Source organism: Notamacropus eugenii, chromosome 3 (genome assembly GCF_028372415.1).
Source record: "Notamacropus eugenii isolate mMacEug1 chromosome 3, mMacEug1.pri_v2, whole genome shotgun sequence".
NCBI classification, from domain to species: domain Eukaryota; kingdom Metazoa; phylum Chordata; class Mammalia; order Diprotodontia; family Macropodidae; genus Notamacropus; species Notamacropus eugenii.
In genome coordinates, this window is record NC_092874.1 from 401,488,285 (window position 1) to 401,510,161 (window position 21,877).

At 38.4% G+C, this 21,877-nt stretch overlaps 1 protein-coding gene across 6 annotated transcripts in view; it reads left to right on the forward strand.

Annotated features, from left to right (window-relative positions):
• PALM2AKAP2 (PALM2 and AKAP2 fusion) overlaps positions 1–21,877 on the forward strand; it is a 536,456-nt gene that overhangs the window by 248,481 nt on the left and 266,098 nt on the right. For 4 of the 6 annotated variants that reach the window (XM_072650185.1, XM_072650184.1, XM_072650187.1 and 1 more), the window contains exons 4-6: positions 661–775; positions 2,947–2,968; positions 20,090–20,191. In XM_072650185.1, coding sequence (XP_072506286.1) covers positions 661–775; positions 2,947–2,968; positions 20,090–20,191 — 239 coding nt within the window. The remainder of the gene's footprint in view (positions 1–660; positions 776–2,946; positions 2,969–20,089; positions 20,192–21,877) is intronic. The other 2 variants (XM_072650186.1, XM_072650189.1) reach the window with 1 other exon arrangement.

Below are 21,877 nucleotides of genomic sequence, written 5' to 3' on the forward strand. Positions count from 1 at the left end.
TCCCTTTCGTTCTGATTTTTCTTTCACAACATAACTAAGGTAGAAATATATTTAATATAATTGAACATGTATAGCCTATATCAGATTGCATGCCATCTTGGGGAGGGTAGAGAGGAGAGAGGAGGAAAAGTTTAGAATTCAAAATCTTATAAAAGTGAATGTTGAAAACTAAAACTAAATAAATGAATAAATAAATTGGGAAAAAAAAAGGTCAGTTAAAAGAACCAGTGTCTCACTCCAGCTCGTGGTGAGACATGAGTAGGACTTTACTGAATGATAACATGTATGTAAAAGAGAACAAAGCAGTTAGGTAGCATAGTAGATAGGCCTCTAGAGAGAGTTAAAATGTTGATTCAGACACTTATTAGCTGTGTGACTTATTAGTTGGGTAAGTTGCTTAACCTCTTTTGGCCTCAGTTTGTATATTTGCAAAATAATACCTTCTTCCTACGACTGCTGTGAGGATCAAGTGAGATCTGTGTAAAGCATTTTTCATGTTTGAAATGTTATTTAAATGCTAGTAATGGTGGTTAGCCTGATGATTCACTGAAATGTAAGATAGATAAATCAAGAAAGCTACCGTTCACCCAGTAAGTAGAAGTTACTCTCTTTAATATATAACAGGATGACAGAGTAACCTGATCTTTGTGTGTTTTCTAGGCTGGAGCAGGAAATACAAACACTAGAAAGTGAAGAGTCCCAGATATCTGCCAAAGAGCAAATCATCCTAGAGAAACTAAAGGAAACGGAGAAATCTTTCAAGGACTTTCAGAAGGTGAAGAAAATATAATTTATAAGAATTTTTATATTGTTTACATCTTATATTATTTTTATAATTTTATAATTTATAAGAATGTTTCCATCCAGAAAGAATTATAAAGTCATGGAATCTCAAAGTCAGAATGAGCCTCAGAGGCCATTAGTCCAGCCATGCATCCCATTCAAAAATACCCAAGTGGTAGATATCCTTCAGTGTAATTTTATTATTAAAATTAAAAAATATAGTAAAACTCACCCATTATGAATGTTTGAAGAGGAGTCTAGTCTATGTTAGTGAAAAGTCTAAATTACATAGACTATTGGGGTTTTTTAATTCAATTGTATTACTTGCTGTTAATAAAATATTTTAAAGTAGTGGTCTGGCTTGGCCAGACTTAATAAGTATATCAGAGTTTTAGGTAATTGGCAACATTTACTTGAACTCAAAAATAGTTGTTTGTAGAGGATCTCCTCTTATGAGTTAAAACTATAGGGACTTTAGTGATTATTAGGTCCAACCCCCTTTTCTTAACATCCAAAAAAACCCAGCTCTCTTTAAAGAAGTTAAATATGCCCCACCTTCCATTCTAGATGGAGCAAGGCAAGAGGATGATGCCAGGGAGTTAAATCACAGCTTCATTTGATTTTCCAAAAGGTCACTGGTGAGGGGAGTAGGTGAACTGGAAAAATTGTAAGGCCAAGTTTGTCTTTGGCCTTTATAGCTACCGTGACCCCACAAATTCAACACCTCTATACTTCCCTCTTGTTGTCCAAAACCTTTTACTCTACTGACCCACTGTGGCCTGTCTTCCCATAAATGGTCAAGAAAGAATGCTCTAAATTATCTCTTGTTATTTCCCCTTACATTCCCAATAAAACCTCTATGTATTTCTTCTACTAAAACAAATTCATTGAATAATCTTGCAGTTTACAAAGACAACTACCATGTTAATAAAATATTCAATTTGAAAAAAAAAATCCTGCAGTAAGTCATAAATGAATATTATTTTTAGAGCTATAAATTAGATTTTTATTTTTACAAGCCTCCCACACCACCCTGCCTTTCCCTTTCATGTTCATTTCTTTATCAATTCAAATTTATCTCTAGTTTGTGAAGTTTTGGACAATGGGAGGAAGATATCTGAATGCAAGGGGGCCTTTTCCTTACATAACATTACTACATTCATTTCGCCTTTAATGAAAGGAGAGGAAAGGAAAGGTTTTAGTCCTTGGCTTTCAAAAACATCCAGGTCATGGGTACCCCCTGCTAGAAAAAATGAACAGGGTCTGCCGCCACCTTATTAGTCCTGGGGTTTTCAGTGATCCTCAAAATGCTTGACTTGACTGTGCAAGAGCAATGTAGACATTTATGCAAAATTCATGTTTTTTTATGCCTTATTTGCATGACGAACAATGACTTTTATATGTAAGTCCATGCAAATGTATGTCAAATCGACTTTATGTGAGTGCTATTTGTTCCTGTACACAATATCTTCTTGTATGTGTTGCCCATTGAGCATAACTGTGATCACTAAAAATTAATGAGAGGAAGTATTCGTAGGTCAGTTTAAACCATTATAGGCATTCACTTCCAAGCCATATCAGCATCTTTTATTAAACTTTTGTCTTTCAGATAGAATCCTACATTGACCATGATAGCGTAAGACATCAATCACCCTCTCTTGCTGAGCGTGGAAGTTTATGAATGTAATCCCTACTCCCTGGCAAGCTGAGGTGCTGGATTGCTTGAGATAGGAAGTTCTAAGTTACAATAGGGCTAATGGACATCAGAGAACAACTATGAGTCTGGCACCAATGTGATGACCCCCAAGGAGCAAGGAGATACCAGACTGCCTAGGGAGAGGTGAATGGCCCATGTCAGAAATATGAGCAGGTCAAAGCTTCTGTGCTGATCAGTGTTGGCATGAGCTCATGAGTAGCCACTACATTTCTAACCCAGGCAAGAGAAGGAGATTCCAGCCTCCACCACAAATGAACAAAAACAACATAGCCAACTCATTGAAGTTACTTCTAGGGAATAACATCTGTCAAGTGCTTGTTCCCATTAAAATTCTGCATCTGGGGCATATAGTGAATCTATGGTGAATCTAAGAGAAGTAAGGATTAAATGAAAACCCCTTATGTTCTCCAGAAATGTAATGGTTTGCCTTATTTTTGTTTCCACAGAGCTTTTCCAATGTGGATGGAGGTAAGTGTTTTGTTTTTCTGCTTGCTTGAAAAAGTAAAAGAAATGTTGAGATTACTATCAAATGAACTCTAAATTTGTTGAAGGGAAGGGAGAAGTATTGCTTTAGTAGGATTCATGAACAAGTAGCTGTTATGGGAAGATATGATTTACTGGTTTGGAAGCATCTGAGAATGAAAGAAAACAGCTGTACCTGGAATGCAGCAAAATATCAGAAAGCCTGTGGGGAGTGGCTTTGAAGTTCCTAGTATCTATTTGGAGGGGATTTTAACTTGGCTTATGTTATTATGTACTTCTCTGGGCCACAGCTTCTGATCTGCCAGATGAAATTAATAGTCCCTCCCGCTATCCTCATCCTCTCCATTTCACAGGGTATTGGGAACAAATTGAACGATTCCCACAAACTGCTTGAGCTTCTCCTAAAAAGTACTCATCAAATATAAGATGATAGTCTTATGGCATCATGACCTATCTGGTTGTATTTCTGAGAATTTTAGTCTCCTAGCTCCCAAAAACATTTAGTAAAAGCTTTCTGATGTTTAGGATGGTCTGAGCCTTTTCTAAAGTTTCCTTTTTTCCCTTCTTTGCATGAAAAAGTCCTATTTTTGAACATTAAAGGACATTTGAACCTGGCAAGGATTTAAGCTCAATTCAAAGAGGTGAGGCACAAGGAGGAGCCACCAGATTCTGCCTTTTGATGTTTTGCTCCCCAAATTTTGAGCGAGGAAGAAAAAAATCACTTCAGGGAGCCCATCCCACTTCTTTTAGGGCAAAGAGTTAAATGTCCTCGGTTTGGTATGTGGAGGTTCTAAATCATAAACTTTAAAGTTGGACAGGCCCTTAGAGAGCATCCAGGTCCCTCATCTTACAGAAGAAGAAACTGGGGCCCAGAAAAGGTTATTATGTTAAGCCAGAAAGGACCTTGGAACCCATCCAGCCCAACCCCATATCTTACAAATGAAAACTAAGACTCAGAGAGGTAATGACTGGTCCAAGGTCACATCGCTAATACTTGCTGGAGTTAGGAACTGAACCCACATCGTTTTACTCTACATCCTCTCAGTGCTCATTCCACTACAACACGCTGCTCATGCCTCTTCTCATCTTTCTCCTTTCTGTTTTCCTCTCTTCACCTTTCCTGGGGAGCTCTAAATCCCTTGAAACTTTTCCTTTCTCTCTCTTTAGAATTTGGGGAAAGAGTGTGTGTAGGGTAAGGAGGAGAACACTAAATTGATGTTACCAGTTCTTTTCTTTACCCTACCCAAATATGCATAAAGCTGGAATAAGTGAGGAATTTTCAATGTTCTCAAAATGCCTCCTTCCAAGTTTTGGAGATGACTAAAATTTCCTCTGTGATTTATACACATGGAAACATATTCACATACTTTCAGCTTGCCTGCTACTTACAAATGAGTCTATCCAATCAATAAAAAAACCACTTATTAGGGACAAATCACTTTATGCCTAGGCACTGTTCTAGATCCTGGAGATACAAAGACAGAATCAATAGGGGAGAGAAAACATATCCACACATATGGGTCTCATAGAAGCTGCTGAATAGGTAAATGATGTTCAAAGTCGGGTTGTCTGGAAAGAATTCAGGGGGTAGAGATTCTCCTAGAGAAGAGAGCTTTATTGTCACAAAAGTGGAAGGCTAGTCCTCAGGAGCACTAGCAACTTGAGATGAGACAGGGGCTTACTTTTACACCCAAGTTTTGGGCTCTCAGCTGGGGGAGGGTGTATGCTTCTATGTGGGCAATGAACCACAGGGAAGGATGTCAGGAAAGAGGAAGCAGGTGTGTTAGGGGAGTCAGGAAAGGAGATTGCAGGTGTGTTGGCTACTTTACAAAACAGTTCAGGGATGTGGTCACAACGCAGGGAACTTAACTTGTAACATTCAGGGATATGGGCACAAACCATAGGGGTTAGTCACACATACAGAAAATAACAAGGTTTTCTTGTCAACAGATAGAGCCCCCTGTTCCTGGGCAGATTTAGATCTAGGCAAGGCTCTCACTGTTGCTGGGACAGAAGTCAGCCACATCATTATCATCAGAATACTTTTTTATACTGTTTGGAAACTTTCAGATGAAAAATTCCTAAATTGGCTATGGAAATAAGATTTAGGATGCATCTGCTTTTAGTCAAAATATACTAAACTATTAGTGTTTCTGCAAGTGAAAGTGTGGAGACCAAGATGTTTTTCTTGATTCTGGTGCTGCCTTCTTTTATGACCTTTGGGAAAACACTAAATGTCCTTAATTTGATATGTGGATGTTGTGGAGATCACAAAATATTTAGAGACACCAAGATGTGAAATTCAAAATAGTTTTTCTCAAACTGAGAACTTCATGATGGTCGTTGAACTCTCTCTATTTTATTCAATTCAAATTAAACATTTATTAAAAGCCAACAGTATATAAGATGCAAATAAAGGGAAAATACAGATCAGGCTTTCATAAGGAGTGGACAGTCTAATGGGGGAAAGGAATACATACAGAGCATTAGGGTGTAAGGGAGAATGAGTTAAGTGCAAATGAGAGGTCCAGACAAGTGCTGTGAGAAATGTGAAAAGGACAAGAAAAGTGAGAAAGAAGCTTTCCTTAAGATGGCATCCGAGTTGGGCCTTGAAGAAGGAAAAGGCTCCATCAGAGAGAGATGGTAAAGTCTTCTGCAAACACAATCACAGAAGCATGTTAAAAGGATTATCAGAATGAAGAATTCAGAGAATTCTGCAAAAATTGGTGTGAACAGATGCAGAATTTATGTGACGTCCACAATGATGTTGAAGGAGAACATTGAAAGACTTCAGATCTACGATCCAGACAGTGACTGTGGTTACTACTTCAGATGACTGGTAGTGAAGCATACCTTTACTCACCTCATGGCGGAGAGATAGCGGACTATAAATGCAGAATGAGGCATATGGTTGCAGATATGGCCCAAGGGTTGATTTGTTTTGCTTATTTGTGCCTATTTGTTGCAAGGGAAGTTTCTTTTTGTGGGGGAGGGAAGCATTAAGAGGTATTAGAGATATTTAACATATGTAAGAGCATCAGTGAAGTATTTAAAAAAAAATAAAAGGAAAGATTATTAGACAACAGTGTGCAGGATGCATTAGAGAGGAAATAGATTGGCCAATTAGGAGAGAAGAGATGAGGGTTTGAATTATGATGACTGAAGTGAGAATGAAGAATATGGCATGGATGAGAATGTAGGGAGGTATAATCAATGAGATTTGGCAACTAATTGGACAGCCGTGTCAATGGTAATCACTAGGTTATAAGCCTGGGCAACTGTGAGAACAGTGTTGCCTTCAGCAAAAACAGAGACGTTGAAAGAGCAGAGCAGCAAGTTTGGGGAAAATAAAATTAAGTTTTAGGCCTATTGAACTTAAGATGCACTAAAATGCTTCATTGCCTTTAATCTGCTTTTAAATGGCCAATCTGTGTTAAGATTATTTTCTTTTTGTAGTTAAATCAATAATACCATTCCTTTTTTTACTTCATGTATGGTCAGATTTGCTTGGAAGGTTTTGGAGGAAAGTAAGTACTCTTTAAAGAATGCAAGAAGTGTTTAGGTCATAGTAGGGCCTTGGGCAAGAGACGGTAGATTAGTTCTCTGAGGAAAAATGGAATTCTAAAATAGTGAGGCATTAGATTTTTTATTATTTTCTCATGGTTTAATGTTTTCATCCCTCAGTGACTCAGTAGTTCCTGGGGAACAGAGGTAATCTCGGATCCAACCATTTCTTATAATTAACAACATTTCTGTGTTCTAAAATTTTAAATGAAATAATCCTAGTTTGAAAACTTTAGGAGAAAACACCCAACTTCTGAGGTTACAGTCTGAGAACTGCCTTGTGCTATGACAAAGCAAAAGCAGTCATCTCAATCTAATTTGACCAAGTTTATGCGTGTGTATGTGTGCATCCACACGTGCACACACAAACACATATGCACACATTCCTTTGCTCCGTCAAGGTCACCTGCTCACATGAAAGATATTCCCTTTTAGATCTGCATAAAGATAAGTAGCTGGAATCAACTCTCATTTTAGAGCAGCTTCCAGGACATTTGACATGGATCTCAAGAAACCACAAATCAGTGGATCTTACCTGTGCAGGTCATGATGGTCCAAGGTTCTAGCAAGTCAAAAACTAAAGTGACAGATTAGTTTCTCCAGAAACTAGCTGTTTCTACTGTATAGCATATGATGCCTAGAGGCAATGGGCATTTTTCTATATGCACATTTATATAGTATTGTGTGTATCCTGTACTTTTTTAATAACCAGAGTGTTGTACTTCACATTATCGCTATATTAAATGCCATTTTATGGGATCCTGTCTATAGTTCTAGAATGTAAACATTTTTTTGGATCCTGACTCTGCTATATATCCCTACCAACAGCATCCCTCTTAGTTTTGTATCATCTATAGATCTGACAAGTCTAGTTATTGACAAAATGTATTGAATGTAACGGGCCAGGATAGTTTTATGGGACTATTCACTAATCCCCAGCATTTAGCACAGTGCCTGGCACATGCTAAGTGTTTAATAATTGCTTTATCTTTGTATTTCTCTCTCTCCCTCACTCCCCCCTCTCCCTCCGTCCCTCTTCTCCCTCTGTCCCTCTTCTCCCTCTTGCTCTCTCTTCCTCTCTCTCTCTCTCTCTCTCTCTCTCTCTCTCTCTCTCTCTCTCTCTCTCTCTCTCTCTCTCTCTCTCTGTCTCCCTCTCTCCTCCTCCTTTCCCTACCCCCCCATCTCTCTTTTCTTTCTTCCCTTTCTCTTCTCTGCATTGACATTTTTCCTTTAATCACTATTCTTTTAAGTCTGGTCATTCCACCATTTCCAAATTTACTCAACAATATTATTAACTAGCACAAATCTGACCATTTTATCTACAAGGATATTATAAAAAACTTTGTCCAATGATTTAATGTAAATCCATGTACCTAAAGCCATGTATCTTATATAGGACAATGGAAAGAACATTGACTCTAGAGTCAAAAGGACCTAGTTTCAAATCCTGCCTCTGATGATAACAGCTGGGGGTCCTTAGGCAAGACTTCTATCAAACCTCCCTAAATCTCAGCTCCCACATTCTAACAAGTTGATTTGGATTAGTTGGCCTCTTGACATCATTCCCCTCTTCTAGCAGTCTAGTAACCATATCAAAATAGCAAATTTTAAAAAAAGATTTATTCTTTTTTTTAAGTAAAGGCATTTATTATTAAGATGGCATGCTTAGAATAGTGTCTATAAAATGCCCCCCCCCCAAAAAAAAACAACCATAGGGCACTTCCACAAACAGAAATTTGTGGGAAGAATGAAAAAATATTGAAAATACAGTGACAGTGAAGCACTGTTTCTATGGCCCTTTTCTTGTTATAGAGTTAGTCCTTTTGCAGCATACCTCTGAATTGTCAAGCTTAGCTTTAGAATCCCATCTATACTAGAGACTGGTAAACTAGGGCCTGGAAGCCAAATCTGGCCTGTTGTCTTCCCCAGGCTTAATTTGTGGGACATACAAAAACAGATGATGGGCTGTCTGTGGTCTGCAGTTTGCTGTCCCCCTAATTTATATGCCATATATGTGAAAGAAAGACACATGTCCCCCTCAGATTCCCCTTCTTTATTTTTTTTTAAGTTTTAAGATTTTAATTTTTTCCAATTTTCCAATTTTCAATTTTAATCTTTTTTTTTTTACACTTTTGAAGTCCAAATTTTCTTCCATTTTCCCTCCCTTACTCATCGAGAAGGCAAGCAATTTGATAAATTGAACATGCACAGTGTCATGATCTATTCTTTCTTCTCCCCCCATTTACACGTAAAGACAATTTTTAACATTCATTTTTTAAAATTTTGAGTTTGAAATTTTCTCTTTCCCTCCTTCCCTCTCCCCTTCCTGAGACACTAAGCAATTTGATATAGGTTATACATGTTCAATCATGCAAACCATATTATCATTTGTCATGTTGTAAAAGAAGACACAGACCCAAAGAAAAAAATACGTGAAAAAAATACAGAAAGTGAAAAATGGTATGCTTCGATCTGCATTTAGACTCCTTCAGTTCTTTCTGTGGAAGTAGAAGAATTTTTCATCATGAATACTTTGAAATTGTCTTGGATTATTGTATTGCCGAGAATCGCTAAGCATGAGGGATTCTTGATAAACCGTGCTATCTTTTAATGAGCTCAGTTTCCCTTTCCATGCACTGAAAATCATCTCTGGGGTGAGGAACTGGGCCTCATTTCAACAAAGAAATCCTTTGATGCCTCCCTAATTGATTTACTATTCCACTCAGAATATTGGCTTTTCCAAGTCTTTTCATTCCTCCTCAAACTTCCCATGGATCCATCTTTTCCCACTTTCTCACTTGAGAACTTTGCCTTATATTTCACTGAAAACATTGAAGTCTCACTGAAAGCTACCTCATCAACTCTATATCTCACATCACTCATCTACCTTCCCCTACTGTCTCCTCCTTCACTCCTGCCTCAGATGAAGAGATAGCCCTTCTCTTTGCCAAGACAACATTCACTAGTGATCCCATTCCATTCCATATTCTCCAGTACATTGCCCTCCCATCATCTCCACTCTCTGACAAATCTTTAATTTCCATCTTCTGGTTGGTTCCGTTGCCTACAAGCATATTCATTTCTCCCCCATCCTCAAAAAACATTCATTTGATCTGTCCATCTCCTCCCTCTCATGGCTTGATTCCTTGAAGGCCATCTACAACTAATGCCTCTACTTCCTTTCTTCTCACCCTTCTTCTTAAGTCTGTACAATCTTGTCTTCTCATCTCATTAATCAACCCAAAGTACTCTCTTTAAAGTTACTGGTATTCTCTTAATTGCCAAATCTAATGACCTTTTCTCAAATTCTCATCCTTCTTGACCTCTATGCATCCTTTTTCATTGTCAGTCACCCTCTTTTCCTCATATGGTCTTCTCTCTGATTTTCATGACTGCTTTCTTGGCTATCCTACCAGATTTCTCAGTCTTTGCTGTATCTTCATCCAGGTTATACCCACTAGCTTTGGGTGTCCTCCAAAGTTATGTCCCTTATTCTATACCATAGAAATTTTCCAAGAATCAGAGTCAAGATCACTGACATATAACTGAAAGAATACTCTCCCTGCTTTTGAAGTTACATTGCCTATCTCCAGTCCTACACCACCTTTCTTGGTTCCCACGATTTTTCAGAAATCAGCAGCAGCTTAAAGACCACATCCACTCGTTATTTCATTACTCTGGAATAGAGATTTCGTCACACAACTTGACCTCAATAAAACCATGTAGGTGTTCTCTTAACACTGATCTTTTAAGTTCAAATATCAGAGCCTATGCATATAGCCTTCATTCTTACAGAGAATTCCCTGAACTGCATACACTCAGACTGACCCACCTCTTCAGACAGCCAGATTTCCATACTAGTTTTGCCACTGCACTTTCTACAGTGCTTTCTAGGTAGTCCAAGATTTAAGGGAGGTTTAGCCCACAGAGATTCAAGAGACAGAGCCTGGAACCCATCCAGACATTTTTGCATCTGAAATGGTAACAAATCTGGAAATCCTAGCCACAACTAATTCAACACATACACACATAGATGCAGAGACACTCATCTGCAAAAAGTAAAAGAGCAGAATAAAACGTTATTGTCGCCGCTCCTATTTATGCTCAAGGGCTCCACCCCAATTTGTAAGTCAGACACAGAGAGACTGGGAAGCATGATGGTTTCTTGTCTACGGCTTATTGCTAGGGGAAAATTGGTGGTAATTTCTTTTCTGTCAGTTTTGGTATAATCTTTGTGTGTATATGTATATACATATATACATACACACACACACACACACATACACACACACACGTATATAGGTATAGACTAGTATGAATGCCAGCAGATGTGTTAACATTTCCCCAATTACAAGACCATTTCTAATTCATATTTATCAAAGAACCTTACAGGCTTCAGTAAACTTCACTCAATGACTTTACTTACAAAATCTACCCCTTGATTCTTTGACAAAGCTACTTGAGTCCCAAGGAAAAACACTTCCAAAGGTGGCCTGGGAAATGTTAGCGTTTAATTCTGAGACTAGAATTTTTCATTGTTATTATGTTCACGTTCTTACTATTACAAACCACAGAAACTCAAATAGTCTGTCATGAAAATGACTGCCACTGGACAATCTTCTCTAGTAATGGAGAATTTCATTAGGTCATGAAAAAAATAGATATGGACCTTCAAGGCCAAATCTTTGAGATTCCTTTTAAATATGATTCTCAGCTTTCTTTGTGGTGGCCAAGAACTGGAAATGGAGGGAATGCACATCAATTGGGGAATGACTGAACAAGTTGTGGTATGGGGATGTAATGGAATATTATTGTGCCATAAGAAATGATGAGCACGAGGACTTCAGAGAGGCCTGGAAGGACTTATATGAACTGATGCTGAGTGAAATGAGAACATTGTACACAGTAACAGCCACAGTGTGCGAGGACTGTTTCTGGTAGACCTAGCCCTTCACAGCAACACAAGGACCTAAAACATTCCCAAAGGACTCGAGACAAAATGTCATCCACATCCAGAGAAAGAACTATAGAATCGGAATGCAGAATGAACAGAATATTTTCTCTTGTGTTATGTTTTGGTTTGGTTTGTTTTTTTCATGGTTTTTCCCATTCATTTTAATTCTTCCATGCAACATGACTAATGTGAAAATGTATAGAACCCATATACGATTGCATGCCAATTCGGAGAGGGAGGGGGAGAAAATCTAAGACTTATGGAAGTAATTGTAGAAAACTGAAAACAAATAAATTAATTTTTTAAAAAAGAAAATAAAGGGGCAAGTTCAAATCCATTCTCAGATATCTACTCCCTATGTGACCCTGGGCAAGTCACTTAGCCTCTGTCTGCCTCAGGTTCCTCTTCTGTAAAGTGAGAATAATAAAAGCACCTAACTCCCATATTCATTGTAAAGATAAAAAGAAACATTTGTAACATGCTTTGCAAAGGCTTAAATCCCTATATAAATTCTATTTTCTTTAATCAATTGAAAAATCACAGACTTGCCCCCAGCCTTTTATTATGTCAGTAAAAATCCCTGGTACAAAGATCATTTCTGACTTTTCTCTTTCCATAAATTCTTCCTATTCCCTAGATTGGTACATAGGAGCATAGATTTAAAACCAGATGGAACCTCAGAGGTCGTTGATTTCAGCCCTCATGTTTTACACATGAGGAAACTGAGGACCTGAGTGATTAAGTGACTTGAAGTGTCTGAGGTAGAGTTCAACTCCAAGGCTAGAATTTTATCTACTGTACTATGTTGCCTCTTCAATTGTTGTTTTTAGTTGTGTCCAAATCTCTATGATCTTGTGAGCTATAATGTCTATGAGGTTTTCTTGGCAAAGATACTGGAGTGATGTGCCATTTTCTTCTCCAGTCAATTAAGATAAACAGAGGTTAAGTGACTTACCCAAAGCCACGTAGTAAATGTCTGGCTCCAAATTTGAACTCAGGTCTCTTCGATTGTGGCCACTGGAATCTCTTCAATTAGCTAACACTTATTCATTGTGCACTTTTCTTTGGGATTCTTCTTGATCTCTAGTACATAAATTACCTAGAAGAAAAAAAAAAGGAGACCATGGATAAGCTATGTGCTTCCTTCAAATGTTTCTAACTTTTATCATTTTTAAAGACAATCATCAGGTATCAAGTTCTATCATATTCTTAACACATCATACAAATTAACAATAACTTCATTTCTGTTACATTATAGTTTCATTTGTGGGGATACCTGGCATAAAGAATTACATGATTCCCACACCTAAGACAAAATTGACACTTTGCCATAAATTCTTTTCACTGGGCAACAGGGTCATCCTACTAGTTTCCCAGTCACAGTAGGTCTAGATTTCTATGCTTTAGCCTGGCCTATTTTATGATTTCTTGATGAAAATTTCAACCCTTCCTCTGCCTTTCTAGTCTGTCAGTAAGCTTCTTGGTCAAGTATATATTAAGGCTGCCAGATGATAAGCCATATTCCTTGCTAATCAAACCTTGAGTTCATTGTTGAACTCTCTCCTAAAAATACTTTGAATATGATTCCTTCCAGACTAAACTATCATTTAGCTTCTGTAATGCATTTATGTATTTAATTAACAACCTCTTCTCATGTCTTAATGCCTCCATGGAGATCAGGTTGTCCCTTTTCCTTTGTATATTCAAAGTTTAGCAGTAGCTAAGCTTGTATCGTGGACAGTTCCTTCTGTAGTGGTACTACCCAGTCAAGCATGGTTAGTCTCCTTGCTTAGTTGCAGGGCTGTGTCTCAAAGGCTAACTCACACTGGCCAAGCAAAGATAGTATTTTCCTCTACTGTCCCTTAATAATAGGTGGGGACACGATATAGACATCTGACAGAAGGGAAACCTTCCTGTGTGAGGGATAATTAATTACAAGTGCTATTTTTGCTGGAGTCCTTGTGACTACCTCACCAACCTATTCACCACCTTTCATCTTTCAGATCATTGGGAGGAGGGAAGATGACCCTATTATTACTAGTGAATCTACCACCTTCTGTCACATAGATGCCCTGCTCTGGACAATCTTCCCCAATGAGTGTACATTGAACTCAAATTGTGACCCTGAGATTGAATCTGAATGACATGGCATCCCTGCTCAGAACTCCTCTTGAATTTATTGTTTCCTAGTTCTGAATTAGCATAGTACCTAATGGTGGAGCACATAGAAAAAGAAAATAAAATCAAGAAAACAAGACATCACATGTGCTCCTGGAAAACAACAGCCAGAGCCATGTGTCGCATCAGAGAAGACAGTAGAAAAGTCTGTACCACCACAGCTAAGCCACTAGAAGCTTCTTAGACCTTACCTACCACCTACTTCTCCATCATAATATACTACAGTAAGATTCACATCAGGGTCAGACCAGTCTGACCAAGATTCACCAGCACCAAAGGCAACATGAAGCTAAACACCTACTGAATCTGGGTGAAATCCCTTATGCTTATCTCCAGTACATAGTCTTAGTTTAGCTGAGTTCACCAGTGACACAAATTAAAATCCCAAGAGACAGAGTTTCTGGGTAATTAATAATCAATTTATTAATTAGGCTAGCTGGCAATCAATAATTGATAGTCAGTGGTTTCTTTTGGTAACCCAAGACCCCAAGAGAGACCCTAAGAAACTTTAAATACCTTCAGAAAGGGAATTCCCCTGACAAGTGAAAATCAACTCCGATGGATGGGCATTTAATGAGGAGGTGGGAGTTTTCGGCTCCTCCTGAGAATGTGGCTTGATCATGCTACTCAACAGCCTCCAGCAATCTGGACAGGAGAAACCTCCATCTGCCCCTTTCAGGGGGACTTTTCTCCTTCATGAGCTAGGCCATCCTAAACTCTAATGTAGGGGACCAGGGGCAGGGGTTCCTTCCCTCAAGGCAAGCGTTTACCCAGACTGGATTTTGTTTATATTCTAAACAGAAATTAGGTCTCCTAGTTGGGTCAGGTCCCATGTGTTTCTTGTGGGCTGGGAGCAATATCATCAATCAGCCTTGCCCTTCAGAGACTGACTGACCTTAACAGGAATTGGGCCCTTACAGAAAATAGAAGGAAAGAAGAGTGGATCACAATAATTAGTTATTAATATAATAGTATAATATTAATTCTCTCATCTGCCCCTGTATTCACAACTAACATTAATACTTATCTTTCATGAAGAACTCTAGCTGAGCTCCTCTGTTCCATATTCATTCTTCATATTCCTCCCCAGTGAGGGGTCCCAGCTGAGCTCCCTCATTCCATACTTGATACTAACACAGATGGCTGATTTCATCATTTTGGATGGCCGTGAGAAATACAGCTGTCTTGCCCTTTCTGATCTCACCATATGTCCTCTCAATTCACTGTGTCCAAGTGGTTAAAGGCTATTTCCCAACAACTGTTCACTGAGTATATCACCTACCAGCTGGGGACCAGTCATAGTAATAAGGATTTTGGTATTTTTAAAGCTCTATCTCCCTCACTGTTTAAACGTATTCCTCTTGATACATTATGGATAGTGCCCAAAACTTTGGCTTTGACTCTTTTTTTTTCCTCTATGCTTTTTTAAACATTGAAGATCTGATCATCTTTCATGACTTTAGCTATTCTGCAAGTGACCCCAAAGTCTTTGTCTTCAGCTTTCATTTTTGTCCTGAACTCCAGCCATATATAAGGGAAATTTGAAGTCCCATAACCACTTCAAATTAATTTATTAATTTTGAACATTCATTTTTAAAAATTTTGAGTTCCAAATTCTGTCCTTCCACTTCCATTGAAAAAGCAAGTTATATGATATCAGTTGTACATGTGAACTCAAAGTGTATTTGCATATTAGCCATGTTGCAGAAAAAAAAAGAGAAAGAAAGGAAAAAAGTATGCTTAACTCTGCACTGAGTTCATCATTTCTCTCTCTCTGGAAGTGGATAGCATTTTTTATCAATTCTTTCAGAATTGTCTTGGATCATTGCCTTGATGAAAGTAGTTAAGTCTTTCACAATTGATTACTTATTGTTGCTCCTGGTTCTGCTAATTTCACTTTGCACAAGTTCACGTAAGTCTTCCCAGCTACCTTCCCAGGGTTTTCTGAAGTGACTCTGCTCATTGTTTCTTATTGCACAATAGTATTCCATCATAATCATATACCACAATTTGTTCAGCTTTTCCCCAATTCTTTGCCACCACAGAAAGAGCTGCTATGAATATTTTTGTGTATATGTAATTCCTTTTCTCTTTTCTTTGATCTCTTTGGGTAATCAACCTGGTAGTGGTTTTGCTGGGTCAAAGTAAATGCACATTTTAGAGCTCTTTGGCCATAGTTCCAAATTGTTCTCCAGAATGGTTCGACCAGTTCATTACTTGACCGACAGTGCATTAGTGTACCTATCTCTCTACACCCCTTCCAGCATTTTCGTTCTTTTCTGTCACATCAGCCAATGTGATAGGTATGAAGTGGTACCTCGGTGTTGTTTTAATTTGCATTTTCTAGCCAATGGCTGGGAAGCTCAACGAGAGAGTGTTGGCCCTAGAGTCAGGAAAACCTAAGTTCAAATTTGGTCTGATACTTACTAGCTGTTTCTCACTTAACCTCTGTTTGCCTTAATCCACTGGAGAAGAATGACAAACCAGCCCTACATCTTTGCCAAGAAAACCCCATGGACAGTATGGTCCTTGGGGTTGTGAAGAGTCAGACATGACTGAGTGGCTAAATAACAACAATCAATAGTAATTTAGAGCATTTTTTCATGTGACTATTGATAGTTTCAATTTCATCTTCTGCAAACTGCCTATTCATATCCTTTGATCATTTGTCCATGGGGCAATGGCTCTTATTTTTATGAATATATTTTATTTATTTTATTTTTATAAATATATTTTATATATATGTATACTATATATATAGTTTCCTCTCCTTCCTTGAATATCTCAGGTCACTCTCCTATGTGCTTAAACATTCTCTATGTTGGAGTGGTTATTTGTGTTCATGTCTCCCTCCCCCAATTAGATTCCAGGCCCTTTGAGTGCAGGTATTATGCTTTTTTCTTTTTTTTTATCCTTAGTGGCTTAAATATTGCCTTTCAATACAATACAATAAGAACTCGATTAATGCTTATTGAATTTTTAAAGGTTTGTTGAATGAATAGTTAGTGCTATTGGCAAAAGACATTATAGGGACAAAGAGTGACACAACCAAAGAGTAAAGGACAAATCTGGTCAGGGGACAGTGAATAAGCTAGTCTGATTGGAGTCTAACAGGCATGATGGAGAATGGTGTCAGGAAAAGCTGTATAGTGGCACCCAACTATAGCGAACCTATTGAATGTCAGGTTGACTGACGGTGAATATTATGTTATGTCATAGCTTGAGCACTGGCAAACTCATGGTCAGAGAAGACTTTTTGATGAACTATTGCATGACACTGTGAGACAAACCTTCCAAGAATAATCATATGTTGTTAACTCACACAATAGTGTTGCAAGAATGGTTGGTATGAGCTGTGCTGAATATAAAAGGTGGTAGGCATTACCATGACCTTTCTATATTAGTCATTAATCTTTGTTTACAGAAACTGATCACCAGATTCAGAGTTCAGAAGACTCAGGTTTGAATCCTGCCTCTTAAACATATTTTCTGAGCAATTTACTTAATCTTTCAGTGCCCCCCAATCTCTAAAACTATAAATTGCACAGCAAGCACTATTTGCATTGGTAAGGGGAATTTTCTTACTGAGAATTCCCTATGCCAAGAAAATCTAATGAAATAAAAAACTTTAATTTGATTCAACAAATGTTTGCTAAGCACTAAGAATAGAAAAGAAAAAAGTCCCTGACCTCAATAAACTTACATTCTATAAAAGTTCAGTTAATAGTCCTGCACTCCTACAGAAAAAAATAATAAATTAGGACTCCCCTCCAAATCATTGAGATTTTACAATCTGTAATGTTATAATGGAACCAGGTCAGAGAACTGAAGCAAGGCTGCCAAGGAGGTCCAATTTCATTCCACCCACTTCACATATTCATGTTTGATGACACAGAAAGGAAACGTGAGAACTTTTGGATCACATCTCCACTCCTCCACCAGGAGCTGCTAACTCTCTACCAACGGCTGTGTTGTGGAGGTCTGTGTGCATGTGTACCCTGACACAAAACCATACAAATTAGCTCATGACTACAACCATGGTCTTTTGATTTGGCCCTCTTTTCCAAGGCTTTCAGAGTTACCAGATCCACTCTATAGTCACCATAAACCTTACTAGTAGGTGGGGGTGGAAAGGGACTGCTGAAAGTATAGCATCACAGAAGCCACAGGAGGAGAGTTTCAAGAAGGGTGTGAGTTGGTCATATAAAATTCTTCAAAGACATCAAGGAGCATGATGATGCCTGAGGAAGAAACCCACTGGAATGGAAATTAAGAAATCATTACTGAATTCTGCAGTAGCATGCAGCCAGATGGCATAGTGGATAGAGTGCCAGGCCTGGAGACAAGAAGATTTATTTTCCTGAGTTCAAATCTGCCTCACACATTTACTAGTTCTGTGACCTTGAGCAAGTCACTTAACCCTGTGTGCCTCAGTTTCCTCATCTGCAAAATGATCTGGAGAAGGAAATGGCAAACTAGTCCCGGGATCTTTGCTAAGAAAAATCCCCGATGGGGTTATAAAGAGAAGGACATGACTGAAAACAACTGGACAACGACATAGACTTCTGTTCTCACCACTCAGTTTAAACTATTCTTTACAAGAAGAAGAGCCTGAGGAGTGAGTGTGTAGATAGATACATAGATACATAGATACATAGATGTGTGTGTATGTTGAATTTATATAGCACTTTTTTGGGAATGGGGAGATCAAACCTGTAATTTCATTAATATAAAGAACTAAGTGCTGGTAAAGAAGCTCCCGATTCAGACTGGCACCTGTTCTGTAATGTAGCATCTTAGTTGTCATTAGTTCTGAGTGGTTAAGTGATTTTTCCCAGAGTCACAGAAACAATCTGTATTAGAGATGATTTGAACTCAAGTTTCCTAAGCTTCCTAAGACCATTCTTTCTCTCTTAACAGAGGTAGATCTCAGGGAGTCTGAATTAGGATGAGGAAAAACCCATGTAAAATGTGAGGCTAAAATGAGCTAATACTGAAAAGTTCTTTGCAGGCCTTAAAAGCACTTTATAAAATATCAATTATTTCAAAAGAGATAATTTCCTGTTTATTTTTTCTCACAGACTGGTTTCTTCTTAGAAAGACCTCATCACCTTGGAGAATATTTAGTAACAAATAATAAATCTAGGGCTCAAAACCCCAATTATGCTTCTAACAGTAAATCTTGAACAAGGAAAAAGAGACATCAATTGGAATCTCTTCATTGCTTTGCATGGAATGGTCATACCTTGTGTTCATAAGCCTAGTGTCACCTTAATTCAGACCCTTCTTCCCTCTAGTCTGAACTACTTCCAACTGCCTCCTAATTGGTCTCTCCACCTCCAGTTCATTTTGCAGAATACTGCCATATTTATCTTGATAAAAAATGACCTCAGAAAGTCAGCATTTCAGAATCACAATACTCCTAGGACTGGAAGACATGTCACCTAATCCAACTCATACTTGAACAGGATCCCTGTTCATCCAGCTTCTATATATTGCTGTTCAGTCATTTTTAAGTCATGTCCAGCTCTTCATGACCCCGTTTGGGGTTTTCTTGGCAAAGATACTGGAATAGTTTGTCATTTCCTTCTCCAGCTCATTTTGCAGATGAGGAAACTGAGGCAAACTGGGTTAAGGGACTTGTCCAGGGTCACATAGCTAGTAAGTGTCTGAGATTAGATTTGAGCTTAGAAAGATGAGTCTTTCTGACTCCAGACCCTGCACTCTATCTCCTGCCCCACCTAGCTGCACTTCTATTCACAGACAACCAAGGAAGAGAGAGACTACTTCCTCTCTAGGTAGCCCATGTCACTTCAAGACAACATCTTTCCAATAGGTTGGATTTCTGAGGTAGAAGTCCATGTAAGCTCATTTGAATTTCAGTACTCATCTTCACCAGTTAAACTGGATCATCTGCAGTATTGATTTCAGAGAACAAAGTCTACAACATTTAAACACATATCCAAAAAATTAGTAGTCATGAGTCAATTAACTATTAGTTTTTCTACTATAGAAGGTAAACCCAAGATATATTTTAAAGTAGTATGCTACATAGGTTTATTTAGACATCGCTAATTCATCAATACCACCAGACTCTCCCTATTTCTTTATATTCTTTTCGAGGTCACTGCTTTTCTAGATCCAAAACCTCCTGACAAATAATTCAACACATGCAATGGTTCCAGGGCTGGACTCATCTGGACCAATTCCGTCCTACCTCAGCTAGTCTATTGAATCCCAATCCCTGGGCAAATGACTCTACATTTTGTTGACCTTATCCAGTTATTCAGTGAGAAGCTCTGATGTCTATTGTGTGGGGCTGATAAGTGAGCGTGCTGCTGCCTAAGCAGTGAAACCATCCGAGCCTCTAAGCACTGTCCCTAATTGTATTCCCTGTTCTCTGATACTAGATGCAGTAAATTACATTTACACCCAGCCCCCTGACTTGCCAGTCCTCTATTCACGAACAGCAGAATCATCTCCTGAGCAAGACGAGACGAGCAGGGTAGCTGGTAAGTCTGGAGGAACTCTGTGTTTATGGAAGCCAAACCAGGGCTGGTGTCCTTTTTCCCTGATAACTTTAATGATGGGCCTTTTACCCAGATGCCCTTCTACCAGACTACGTCTTGTTGGTCATCCTTTCTCAAGCAAGCCCCCTCCCAAGAACTATGTGAGACAAAGAAAAGAGGTATATTTAGTAACTTGTGACCAGAGGAGAGTCCATCACAGAGAAACCAGGAATATTGGGGGTTGGGAGTGGAGAATCCCTTTTGGAATTTGCATATTTGTCTGCCTTGTTCGTGACTCTAGAGGCTTTATCTCTGTCACTGTGTCAAAATAAGTCTGTATGAATTAAATATCACTGTCCTCTCTTCAGTAACTTACATTTACTCTAGTTGTTACTCAACCAGAGAGGAAAACAAGTCTAAGATCTGTGTACGGTGTTTTAAATGGCCTATTTTAGCACATTATCCAACACTTTGGAAATTATTTATCTATACATACATGCGCGTGCACACACATACACACACACTCATACTCACACAGACAGACACACACACACACACACTCAGAGAGAAGCAAGTGTGTAGGGTCATTCTCAGCCTTACTGACCTCTGAACAAAAAGTCATAGCCCTTCAAAGAATATACATATTTTGCTGTCACTTTTTTTATTTATAGATGTCTCCAAAGTGATGTACTAGTCAGATTATCTACTTATGTGCGTGCCTCACTTTATACAGTAGGTGTGTTTGCTAAAGTTGAGTATAAACTGATTTAAAAACAAACAAGCAACATATCAAATCATGCTCTCATGTGCTAGGAGAGCTTGCTATTTAAAAGAGCTCTTTGGTGAAATCTTTTATAAAAGAACAGGGACTGGACCTGTGATTTCCTTGGGATGAGCTCCTGGATGAGGACCTTCCTTCTGCTAATGGAATTTGGCATCTTCTTTGCATCTTACAGTCTTAGAAAGTTGCCTAGAACGTTTAGAGGTTAAGTGACTTGCCTAAGGTCATACAGCCACTATATATCAGAGGTAGAACTGAACCTACATCTTCTTGCCTTCTGTATCGACTCTCCTCTTTACCACTCTGCCCTTCCTCATAAAGAGAAGAAACAGAAAATCATGGAATTTTTGAGTGGGAAGAGACCATAGAGAGATATAACTTGGTCCACATTCTTTTAGTTTTTAATATTTATTTTCTATAAATCAGAGCTTTTATAAAGAATTTGGTTAAAGCAGTGCACACCTGTACACATCAATCACTTTAATATAAGTATAAAATTAAAAAATCACATAAATATAAACTCATTTGGTATAAGTGCCATGGTACAGAAAATTTGTTATGGGTATCTCAAGGTGAATGCACTAGGAACCCATGTAAAACTTTGCTCCATTGTGTCCAACTCTTTGTGGCCCCATTTTGGGGTTCTCTTGGCAGAGATACTAGAGTGGTTTGCAGTTTCCTTCTCCAGCTCATTTTACAGATGAGGAAACTGAGGCAAACAGGGTTAATTAAATGTCTTGCCCAGGGTCACACAGCTAGTAAGTGTCTGAGGCTGGATTTGAACTCAGGAAGATAAGTCTTCTGACTTCAAGCCTGGCACTCTATCCACTGTGCCATCTATCTGCCTATGTAAAACTAATAGGCTGTTCAATTTACTTGCAGGCTGAGTTAGAAGGCAGGGAAAAATG